This window comes from Gymnoscopelus braueri (assembly GCF_963280865.1).
Source record: "Gymnoscopelus braueri genome assembly, chromosome: 3".
In the NCBI taxonomy this organism is placed as follows: Eukaryota; Metazoa; Chordata; class Actinopteri; order Myctophiformes; family Myctophidae; genus Gymnoscopelus; species Gymnoscopelus braueri.
Genome location: NC_137612.1, coordinates 44,061,858 through 44,074,776, shown reverse-complemented (window position 1 = coordinate 44,074,776; position 12,919 = coordinate 44,061,858). Strand labels below are relative to the sequence as shown.

The 12,919-nt window shown below is 42.0% G+C and overlaps 1 protein-coding gene across 1 annotated transcript; it reads left to right on the top strand.

Annotated features, from left to right (window-relative positions):
• Window positions 1-8,511: 8,511 nt before the first annotated feature.
• LOC308081965 (very-long-chain 3-oxoacyl-CoA reductase-A-like) lies at window positions 8,512-9,603 on the top strand (the record flags this gene model as incomplete). Its single annotated transcript, XM_080423579.1, has 2 exons — window positions 8,512-9,490; window positions 9,593-9,603. The coding sequence occupies 2 exons, from the start codon at window positions 8,512-8,514 to the stop codon at window positions 9,601-9,603; spliced, it is 990 nt and encodes a 329-aa protein (XP_080279705.1).
• Between the last annotated feature and the right edge of the window lie 3,316 nt (window positions 9,604-12,919).

Genomic DNA, 12,919 nt, shown 5'->3' with positions numbered 1-12,919 from the left:
AGTTGTGTCATAAGCAGGTTTAAACAACATTAGGAAACAAGCTCAAATAAGCAACTACGCTTTTAGAAACAGGCCCGAAAAACCACAACTCACAACTAATATTTACAAGCAACTTTACAGAAAAACAAGCCCAAAGTTGCTTATAATAAGCAGACATGGCAACGCTGGCGGATAGGGGAGGAGGGAGGGTGGAGCGATGACACACACACGGGCATGGGCACGCACGCACGCACGCACGCACGCACGCACGCACGCACGCACGCACGCACGCACGCACGCACGCACGCACGCACGCACACCAACATTTCAAAATAAAAGCTCCATATAGAGCGGTGGTTCTCAAACTTTTTCATGTCAAGGCCCCTCAAATTAATATGTATTTGGCCACGGACCACCATCTGAAAATATGTGTGCCAAGGACCCCATGCAAGTAAAAAAGCAAAATATTTTATTATTATTAAAAAAGGAAAATATCAGATCTACAAGCTCACAATGCATTGCAACGCACTGAGTTTGAAGATTGGCTATTTTCAAATAGCCAAAGGGGGTTAATGGTGGAGTGGAGTGGACTGACTGTTATGCTATAGCCTAACTAATTTAGCTGGGGACCCCTGGCCCTGGGGGTCCCTGGACCCCACTTCGAGAACCACTGTTATAGAGTAACCATGAATAAACAGTGATGCTGTCAAAACATGATTGAAACTCACGCACGCGCGCACACAGAATTGTGTGGAATGCTAGTTGTGTCATAAGAAGCACTCAGCAGAATTCTGTTCGTGTTACATCTTGTCAGAGAGCAGTGTTGCCTATAGGCGGGTGCAGTTATGAAAAAAAAGCACCTTACCCAAAACAAATTGCAACAAAACGTTTTTCAACAGTTTTTTGTAGTATTAGGTGTCCTTAATAACATACTAAAAGTTTACCAAAGTTTGATCACTGGAAAGGTGTTATTTTCAAGATGGCGTCCAAAATGGCCAAAAAATCTTTAAAATAACCTAACTAACTTCATTATTTATCCTAGACAAGTACTTTTTGTGTCTAACCCTATGTTTTGGGGGCATAGAAATCCACAGGACTTGTCCAAATTGCAGATATACATTTAGATAATTGTGAAATCCAATATTTTGTTTTTGACTCTATTAAAACCCTCTGAAATGTTCACCCGTTTCAACTAGTTATATTTGTTTTACTGGAACAAGGCTTCAAGATATCCTCAAAACACAACAAAACAATAGTCACAATTTTCAGTCATTCAGAAGGTGGCAGAGAAAGAGAATATTGTCAGTTGATATAGTATTGCTTGCAATATTGAAACATTTTGGATAGCTCTGCGGATCAAATGTGAATCAAACTGTCATCTTGTAGACAACATTTTTAAAAACTTTTTTAACACATTAGGAAGGCAATCAGTGTGAGTGTGTAAATAGGGGTGGCTACGGAGGTTAGTGCAGAGCTGTCAGAACCCATTTCTCTGGGTGCCTAGGCAGAGGGTAGTATGAGGGTGGGGTTGTGTGAGGAGGTAAAATGGGGTCTGGTGTAGAGTTTAGTGGGCCTAGGGTTCCCCTCAGGTGGGTACAGGGGAGTATGGGGAGTGGGGGTCACTGGATTGCTCCCTGGGCACTTGGAGCACAGAAGAGCAAAGTTATAGGAGCCAAGGAGACCCTGAGCTTCTCCTCTCCCCCATGTCCGAGGTGCAAAACCTTCAACAGTTGGCTCAGACATGTCCCATTAAAGCTATAGTGGGGCACGTGTGGAGCTCAGGACGAGTGCTCATAGGCAGCTAAAGAGAATGGGGCTTGTCAGCCCCTGATGCACGTTGTGCATCGCGATAGCCAAATTCCAATTTTCAAGTGTCCATCCTCAAGTCCTCCAGGCGAGGAGGCAAGGAGCGTCATTTTGAAGTGACAGCAATTATGACGTGTCACACAGTTGGATTGCTGGACTATTCCAGAGCTCGGAGGGTTGTCATGTGGAGGAGGAGAAATTATACGCCACGCATTTCAACGAAGACAGTTCCCCAAACGATACATGAAAGATACACTTGTATCTTCCCAGATTTCACTCCAAGTGGCTTAGGGAGCCTGTGCTCACCTCACGCTGGAGGACAGAGTGAGGAGGAGGCAGAAATGAAGCTTATGCGTTAGGCTGAGAGGAGTATCCCTATGTCGCCTGGCTCACTGAGTCCCACTGGTCCCAAGTGGACCTCCATGCTGGCTCCTATGCCCGAGATGGGCACTCGTGAGTGGGCATAGTTAGTGAGGAGCCCCCCATAGTTGTGGTTGTAAGACCTCCACGTGGTGCATGACTGTGTGTCAGGCAGTCAGGGGTGTCCCTATGTCTGACTGGCTCACAGGAGAGTCGGTGTCTGGTTGGTGGCTGACCATTAATATTCCCAGGGGCCCCCAGTGACTTATCATTATGGCTCAGAGCGTCCCCTCCCCTCAAATAAAATTTTAAAGTTAAAATTATCCAGACAAAAAGATCAAAGTTCAAGGTTATTGCCAGCAGTACCAATCACAAAATAAAAGACATGTGAAATTAATTTTGCACTAAAACCCCACACAACTACTACAATCTCAGGAATAAGATGTCTGTGACAAGCAAATCTGAACCCTATCCGGCCACACTCCTCTACCACCCCTACCCAAGACAGTAGACACTAAATGTTGTGATAGCTCTGTGCTGACTTACAATGTTTACAAATGTCACAGTACCACCCAGTAATAATGAATTTATTCCTTTTTGGTATGAAAAGAAATCTCCTGAAAGCTTCAACAGAATGTGAATTACCAATTCACCAATCCTGGGATTATGTAGAAAAGGGAGAAATGTCAAATTACATTGTTTTATATATATATATATATATATATATATACATATATATATATATATATATATATATATATATATATATGTGTGTGCTTATAACCATGCTTATAACCAATTCCTTTATAATTGAACTTGTAATCACTTGACTATAATTTATATATCTTAATTAGATTTCAAGATTACCAAAACATGGGGTTAGGCACCAACATTACTTGTCTAGGATGAATAATGAAGGAGTAATGGTCTTTTTAAGGAACTGGCGGCGGCCATCTTGAAAATGTTACCTTTCTAGTGGTCCGATTTTGGTAAACTTTTGATATGTTATTAAGTACACCTAATACTACAATAATCCATTGAAAAACCTTTTGTTGCAATTTGTTTTGGGTCAAACCATAACTGCACCCGCCTACTAATAATTATGACAATGGCCAGGTTGCTAAATTACGTTTGTGATGTGTCACAGGCTACAGGTCACAGGTCTTCAACGGGGATCCGGGACCCCTAGGGGTCCTCAGAGTTACTATAGGGGGGGGCCGCCAAATCTTTGTGTGATAGATTTTCTTTTATATATTTTTTACACCACTTGAACTAGCATCCCTATTCTGGGATGCTCTGATCTACACGTGAACTTGTAGATCGGCTATTTTCAGCAAAGAGTTTTGGTGCGGAGGGGAAAAGATGACCGATGCAAGTACACAGCCAAATGTCACATTTAGGCATACGAAGTATTGAGGGCTTAAGTGGTTAAAGGGATATTTCACTTTCAAACATGTTTGGGGTCATTTTAACGTCTACTCTAGCTTTTGTGAACACCCCAGACTTAATTAAGTTGCTTGATTCAGTAGTTTTTCAGTATTTAGATATTTGATTTTCCTTTTATCAAGCCTTCCTATACAAACCCATTGTAACTACAAACTCCACATGTTAGATTCATTGAAAACACCCATCCTTGGTTCTGGTGACTGATATTGTCCCTCTAATGTGTGTGTGTGTGTGTGTGTGTTTTTTTCCAATTCATTTCTTCATTTTATATAATATTTTATAAAATATTGTATTTTATTTATTTTATTTATTTTATTTATTTTATTTATTTTATTTATTTTATTTATTTTATTTATTTTATTTATTTTATTTATTTTATTTATTTTATTTATTTTATTTATTTTATTTTATTTTATTTATTTTATTTATTTTATTTTATTTATTTTATTTATTTTATTTATTTTATTTATTTTATTTATTTTATTTATTTTATTTATTTTATTTATTTTATTTATTTTATTTATTTTATTTGATGAAAAAGGTTATTGAAAAAACACAGCCCCCTCAAGTATTAGAAATATCAGTCACCAGAACCATGGAGTGTATTTTAAATGAATCTAACATGGTTATAATGGAGTTTGAAGTTACAGTATGGGTTTGTAAAAGAAGGTGGCGTGTCTGATAAAAATGAATATCATCTAAATACTGAATCAAAGAATTAAAAAACTATCTGGGGTGCTGCTCACAAAAGTCTGATTAGATGTTAAAATGAAATATCCCTTTAAATGTCGGACATTGGTGTGAATCCGACATATTAATAGAAAAGATAATGTGTAGGCCTAAACACAATTTTATACAGTACGTTGTGGGGTCCCTCTCTCAGCTACGGGGTCCTTCGCCTGAAAAACCTTGAAGATCCCTACTACAGGTCAAATGGTCAAATAAACATAGTGGGCACCTCAATGTTAAATTGCCAATTTTTTCCTAACTGTAAAAAAATAAATAATAAATGCTGTGGAAAATAGTCAGAAATAATATGCAGAATCCATATTTTGAACATGCATGGTACAATATCAGATAAAAATGTATGCCCAAAATGACATGGTGATCCATCCCCAGGTTTTCAGCAATTTGTAGCAATTGTAGAAATATTGGGCGTTAAATGTCATAATAAAATATAATATATATTTGGCCCCCATTTATAAAATAAATCAAAATAAAATACATATTTGGGAAAAGAAAAGTGCTCAGAGGTGTCAGGGGTCCACTGTACTTCCATCACATATGACATGAAAATGACCCAAGACAGACAAGTGGTTTCAATTATAAATATAAATATGGTTTGTTTAAGTAAAAATTAATGTACAGTACACACTGAGTTAAAAAGATTCATTTCATTATGAACTAGAAAAAGTGCTCCTCGGAGCACAGGTCTCCGCCAGGTCAGGTACGTTATTCTGGCCTCCTGGTGGCGCTATAATAGGCCAATGTGAAAAGAGTGCCATTTATTCTTGCATTGACACTGCATTCATGATTTGAGGCATTTTGTTCCAAAAATGTGTTTGCTAAATTAGACCTGCTGGTGGCGCTATAACAGGCCAATGTGAGAAGGGTGGCATTTCTTCCTCGGCCTAGTGGGAATGTGCATGTGAAATGTCACGGAAATCGCAAGCTGTGTGTATACTTTGAGGCTTTTGTTCAAAACGGACCAATCCTGCAAACTTTGGAAGCCAACCTTAGGCAATGATGATGGAATATGGGAAATCCGACAGATCTGTGTTGATCACATGACTATAGTGATACTGTGTACTGATTTGCATGACGTTTGGATAAGATTTGTAGGAGTAATATAAAAAAATGGGTTTTGCACAAATCGGCCTCCTGGTGGCCTTATAACAGGCCCATGTGAAAGATTTGGGGCAGAAGTTCTGAATTGGCATCCAGGGAGTGTGTGTGCACAGTTTCGGAGCGACCGGGCCAACGGTGCCGGAGATTAGCTGGTGACAGACGGACGGACACACACACACACACACACACACACACACACACACACACACACACACACACACACACACACACACACACACACACACACACACACACACACACAGACAGACGGATGGACAGACAGGGGGTAAAACATACTCTCTCGCCATGCCTTCGGCCTGGCGGAGACAATAATTAGTACTAAAAGTTACAATATTAAAAGGGTTTATATAGTACAAGATCTAAGGTCAAAATGCTGTGCCCATTGCTTGAGGGTTTACGGTAATTGGGCACAGAGTCACATGGTCAGAGTGAAGCTGTCATCAAGAGTCAGAAGCAAGCTGAGCAGAGCTGATCCAGAGAGGTCACATTTAAGAAACTCCAGAGAGAGAGAGAATAATATTGCCAAAGTTCTGCACATGGTTCAAGAGGCGCACAGAAGGGGTCTTTAGTCAACCATGCACTCTTCACATGAATGTGCTAAATCTAACTCAGCTACAGCTGTCAATCTAACAGCCATGTGCTGTCCTTGGTTTGTCCATTGTAGCCTATTGAGACTATAGCAATCTGTTTTCTTTTGTGTGTCCTTCAGAACATGCTTGATTTGCGGTTGGCTTGTCTCAGTAAGTGACAATTTGTCTGTTTATTTTGGTATCAGGAGGGCCCCTCAAGAGTGCTCCGTGTATCTCTGCTCTGTGTATTTGTGCGTCGGCGGTGTGGCAAAACTCACACACAATACTGTATTTCAAGTTGTCTATCTGTGCATAGATTATTTAATATTAACAATAATACATTCTATTTATTTCAGGATTTATTGGTTGGCACCCGGTCAAGGTTCATCAATCAACTCCATGTCAGACACAACTTGATGCTGCCTGCACCCCATTTGCTCCCAGAGAATGGAAGTAAACGGGGAACCCGACACTTCAGACGCGTGCGAGTGGGCCCTAAAGAAAAGCTGAATTCACACCAGCAGTGGACTTTCATTGAGAATATATAGCAAGTTTCGCGTGCATGCGTGCGTGTGTGTGTGTGATTTCCAGTCACAGGGAGGTGCATATTCGTAGAGGTGCTGTCACAATTTGTGATTTATTGACTGTTGAGATCTCTGACTCTGACCTGTAACTTTTTAGTTTATTTATGTGTTTATGTGTTTATGTGTTTATGTGTTTCCTCTCTCTCTCTCTCTCTCTCTCTCTCTCTCTCTCTCTCTCTCTCTCTCTCTCTCTCTCTCTCTCGTGTTTAAAACCCTTCTTATTTTGTTTAGTAGCCTATTTATTTAAGTTTAGCTTCATTGTCCATTTTTCTGTTTCCCCATGTATTTTTGTCAAGACTTTATGCTGCTACACATTCCCACATATAACAGTGTTGCATACATATTTGTGGACTATTCAAGCGGCATGTTCTGGTGATACTCACCTCAGGATATAACCATAAAGTAAGCAATATGCGACAATCAGCAGACAAATTTCAGGAGACTATCATGGGCACACCACACCATCATAATTATTACCGCACCATTGTGACGAAAAGAGTTGGCATATATAAACCTTTAAGTGGCCTTTAAGTACTATGATAATGATACGATGGGTACAGTACAATGGGTAATCTGACAACAGGTACAATGGGTATTGCCTCCAAGATGGAGCCCAGGTAGGTCATTTCATCCTTTCTTTTGATGACATCATTACCCACTTTGATCGTGAAGCTCTCCAGTCCTAACCTTATTAAGGCAGAGAGCTTCACGATCAAAGTGGGTAATGATGTCATCAAAAGAAAGGATGAAATTACCTACCTGGGCTCCATCTTGGAGGCAAACCTCTCTGGTAACAAAAATGCAGAAAAAGTGATCAAAAATGTCAACCAAACAACACTCTATTTGTGGAGGATTGATCGTCTAGTAGTCAGTAAGAATACTCTAAAGATTATTGCAGGGGCCCTCATTCAAGGTCATTATGATTATGCATGCACTTCATGGTATCACAACACCTCCAAGGCCTTAAAAACAAGGCTCCAAACATCCCAAAACAAACTTGTAAGGCTACTTCTTGGCCTCAATCACAAAACCCATCTAACCCCTGCTCATTTTGCTAGGATTGGATGGCTTAGGGTTGAGGACAGAGTACAGCAACTTGCTATGGGCCTGGTCTTCAAGATACACCACAACATTGGGATCCCCCTGTATTTGTCAAAATACTTCCAAAATGTTAATGAAGTCCATGATCATAACACCAGAGGCAGCTCCACAAATCAACCCAGATTTGGCTCAACTAAGGGAATGAACTCGTTCTCATGCTATTCATCAAAAATGTGGAATGCCCTACCAAAAGGAGTAAAGGACTGTAAAAACCCTACTCACTTTCAAAACTGCCCTAAAGATACACCTTCAGGAGGCTGCAATTCGAAAATGGCCCCTGTCTAAGTCTTAACCTACCCCCCCCTCCTTCATTTTCTTCTTTTGTATATATATATTATTTTTTTCTCTCTTCATACCAGTAACCTGAAAGCCGATTGTATGACATTCTGTATAGTAGTGTGTATACCTGACTGCCTCTTATATGTCATCATGATTTGTGTGCATGGGGTTCTCATCTTAAACAAGCTTAGTGCTTAATGAGAGTTCCAGTTTAGTAGACCTTGTATTGTGAATTTGTACTTCCATGTACTGTTATGTACTATGTACTATTCTCATGTCTTACTAAATAAACTACATCAATCAATCAATCAAGTGCATAACCATGCGTTCCCAATGGGCATCACCCTGGTATAAATTCCTCAGATCTCCGTATGCCTGTATGTATGTCTTGTCTGTTTATGTTAAATATGCCCAAATATGGAGTATCACACTTTCCCAAATATGACGATGACTGACGTAATAGTCCCATTCTTTCTCACACCTTTAAATGTCATCTCTCCACACACCCAATCAACACTATGCTTTTTGCCATGCCATTGCTTAATATTCAGACCATACTGCTTAAGGTAGAAAAGCCTCTCTTCTTGGTCGGAGCTTTCACAATGTCCTCCTTGGGGTCATGGCTGATATACAAATCGATCTCAGGCTTTAGGATTTGGGTCTTGGGTAACGGGCAGCTTCTCACCCCAAAGGTGGGAAAATGGGCAGTTGTAACTGGTGCCACAGCTGGAATCGGAAAATCCTACACAGAGGAGCTGGCGCGTCGAGGATTTGCCATCGTGCTGATCAGCCTCTCCCAGGAAGAGTTGGATGATGTGGCCAAGGAACTCGAAGAACAGTTCAAAGTCGACACAAAGACCATAGCTGTAGACTTTGGCAGGACAGACATCTACCTCAAAATTGAAGCTGGGCTGGCTGGCTTGGAGATCGGCGTTTTAGTCAACAACGTTGGTGTGTGTTACCAATATGCTGAGTACTATCACAACATTCCAGATTTGGACAATTTCATCACAAACATGATGAACGTCAACATGGCATCAGTGTGCCAGATGACACGCTTAGTGCTTCCCAGAATGATAGAGAGGTCCAAAGGAGTAATTCTCAACATGTCCTCTTCCAGTGGCATGTTCCCATTCCCTCTGTTGACCGTCTACTCTGCTACGAAGGTCTTTGTGGATTTTTTCTCCCGCGGTCTGCACGAGGAGTACAAGGATCGGGGCATAATTATCCAGAGCGTTCTTCCTTTTGCTGTGGTCACTAAGTTGAGCAGTAAGATGACTGGTACCACAAAGCCCACCCTGGACATGCCCACCCCGAAACGGTATGTAAAGGCCCAGCTGGCCACCGTGGGTCTGCAGAGCCAGACCAACGGATACTTCCCTCATGCTTTGATGGGCTGGGTGTCCACTCGGCTGATTCCCATCAGCATCAGCATAGCCCTGATGGCCAAGGGTCTCCGTCTGCAGCGCACCAGCTACCTCAACAGAATGATAGTCAGTGCACAGGAGAATCAATCAGAATCAGAATCAAACTTTATTGTCACATCACATTACAAGTAATATGGGTGAAATTCTTAATTGTGCAAGCCACATAATGCAGTTAAAAGATAGAGGTAGAAGTAGAGTAAAGTGCATTTAAAAGAGTGGCTAATGTACATAATAAGGTAAGGGGAAAATGTGTCTGTAATTAAAACATAGATCAGATCATCTGTACATAAAACACACAGTTCAGTGCACAGTATCTACAGGCTTAGTTCTCATTCAACAGCCTGCTGGTTAAAAGCTGTTCCAGAGTCTCGTGGTGCTGCTACCGATGCTCCTCCATCGCTTGCCTGGCCGTGGGTGTCGCAGCGCCTTGAACAGACCATGGCTGGGGTGGAAAATGTCCTTGATGATGCTTCCGGCCTTAGCCACACATCTTTTCTCATGTATGGCCTCGAGAGGGGGAAGCTCACCGCCCACGATGCGCTGCGCTGTTCGCACCACTCTCTGTAGTGCCTTGCGTTCGGCTGTGGTACAGTTTCCGAACCAGGCGGTGGTTCCGCTCATCAGGATGCTTTCGATGGTGCTGGTGTAGAACGCCCTAAGGATGCGGGGGCTCACTCTGAACTTTTTCAGACGCCGGAGGCAGTAGAGCCGTTTTTCACCACCTGTGTGTTTCCCACTTGAAGTCCTCGACTTGTTCCACTGCAACACCATTGATGTGGATGGGTGCGTGCTCTCTCTCCCGCCTTCTGAAGTCCACGATGATCAGGCTGAAGGTCTGAAGACAGAAGACTAGTCAATTAGCCAACTATCAAAACCACCATCCGACATCAATGTCGATTTAAAAAAAGATCCAAATGTGTGTAATCTTTGGATCAGTATGGCTCCAATGTGATTCTCACGACATTGTGGATCTCAGACTTCATGTGACCGGTCTGTTTCAGTCATCTAACATCTAACATCAGTCGGTCAAACTTTTTCATGCCAAGGACCCCCAAATTGATATGTATTTGGCTGCGGACCCCCATCTGAAAATGTTTTGTGCCAGGGACCCCCAGAAGAGAAGATCTGTGTAAAAAAGAAAAATTCCAAAAATCCAAAAAATCCAAAATTTAAATAAAAAATGTTTTTGAATATCTTTTTTACATCTGCTATTTTTTATAACATTTGAAAAATATTTTCAAAAAACAACAGATGTAACAGATGAGCTTGTAGATATGTTATTTTTGCCAACATATAAATGGATAAAGTGGTTAAAATGATTGTGATGCTTAACTACTTTTGCTGGGACCCCCCTGGCAAAAAAAAAATGTGGCCACTTCGACCCCACCCTACTGTGTATCTCCATACAGTATATGGCCATATCAGTTAGATCACTGGTGCAACGTAGCTGTGATGTAGCTGATTGGGCCTAGATATGAGGGCTGCAAAGCGGCCCAAACCTCTAGTATATATATAATAATATATAGAATATGGATAAAACCTTTTTTTTTTACCTTATTTTTTTGGACAAAATACTCCAACATGGTACTGTAACAATGTTGTAACTATACCCCCCCCCCCACCCTGCCAAAGATTAAACAGTGGAAATAGCATATCCTATCCTACTACTAAAATTGAAATTACCTCCAAAAGTACGTCCGGGGTTGGTCAGCACACGGTCACTCCACTTGCCTCCAAACTTGCCAAAGACTATTGATCAGTGCTCTGGCTAATAATTAGGCTTCTTTCCCCGCCTTCAATGTACTTACATATTGTACAGTTAATATAAAACTACATTTTAACATTTTAGCCACAGCAGCTTTCCTTCTTTTTGGCCGCTAGGACCCCACCCTACTGCGCATCTCCATATATGGCCATATCAGTTGGATCACTGGTGCAACGTAACTGTGATGTAGCTGATCGGGCCTAGATGACAGGGCCGCGAAGCGGCCCAAACCTCTAGTATCCTAAATCAAAACAGGCCAAGTAACATTGTGGGTTTGTAGGTTTGCTATTTGCCAGACCCAGGGGGTCAGGCCTACATGTGGCTTTGTCGGTCCCCCTCTCCAAACGTTTTCGTCCATACATGGGCATAAAAGAGGGGGTTTGTCGGTCCCCCTCTCCAAACGTTTTCGTCCATACATGGGCATAAAAGAGGGGGTCAGGCCTACATGTGGCTTTGTCGGTCCCCCTCTCCAAACGTTTTCGTCCATACATGGGCATAAAAGAGGTCTGTCTTCTGTCCTCTTTTTGATTGGCCAAGCTTAGCGTGACATAGTGCTCTGATCTTTCAACCACTAGGGGTCTGGCAGTACCAGGTCTCCTGGTTCCCTTGTTTTGCTACAATTCCTTTTTTATGTATAAAATACTGTCATAATGTAAAGTTTCTTGCAGGGTTTCGAATGCAGCAATGGTGGATCAGGTCACAGCAGTGAAAGCAGAGGCAGACTTCCAGGTTTCAGGTGGTCAAACAGAGACTGATGATCTGCCAGAGCATGAAGTGTTGACCCTGGCTTTAAAGACTTCCTGATTGGTCGCCTCCGCCTCCTGTCTTGCACCCCTGTCTCCACTCATATAATTAGATGAGAGAACTAGAAAGAGGGGGAGAAAGGTAGAGTGGGTGTGGCAGTCGGCAGTACCCCTTCCTCTTTGAGGGCCGTTAACAGGGTCAGGCTGTTGAGTTTGAGCTTGCAGGACACTCGACTCAATCTCCCAGGTGACGGCGGCGAGTAGCCTATACAGGTAGGTGGCAAAATGGGTTCAGGATCGGTACCACTCTCCTCCACAGAGTATTGACCAGATAGAGCATCAGCTCTTGCATTCTGGGAACCTGGACGATAAGTGAGAGACATTTTTAATCTGCCAAAAAACAAGCCCACCTTGATTGCCATGAATTAAGTCACTTTGCTGACTGAATGTATGACAAGTTCTTATGATCAGTCCATACAAAAGGGCTGGACAGCACCTTCCAGCCAATGGCGCCACTCCTCCAATGCCTCTTTAACTGCCAAAAGCTCCCTGTTGCCGACATCATCATTTCTTGCGTGAGAGAAAAGCCAGTAGGGGAGCGTTGAGACAGAACCGCCCCCAACCCAGTGTCAGAGGTGTCCACTTTCACAATGAACTGCAGGTCTAGATCTGGATGGATAAGGACAGGGGCAGAAACAAAACGGTCCTTAAGATCATCAAAAGCTGCTTCTGCTGCAGAATTCCAATGGAAGGGGATAGAGGTGGACGTGAGGGCTGTAAGTGGGACTGCAATAGTGCTGTAATTCCTAATGAACAATCTATAGAAATTGGCAAAACCAAGAAAACGTTGCAACTGTTTGCGGTTATTGGGTAATCATTAACCAAGGCCTGAAAAACAGCAGGTGCATTAGTCAATCCAAATGGCATTACCAAATATTCAAAGTGTCCAAGAGGAGTATTAAAATCTTCCATTCATCACCTTCCCGAATGC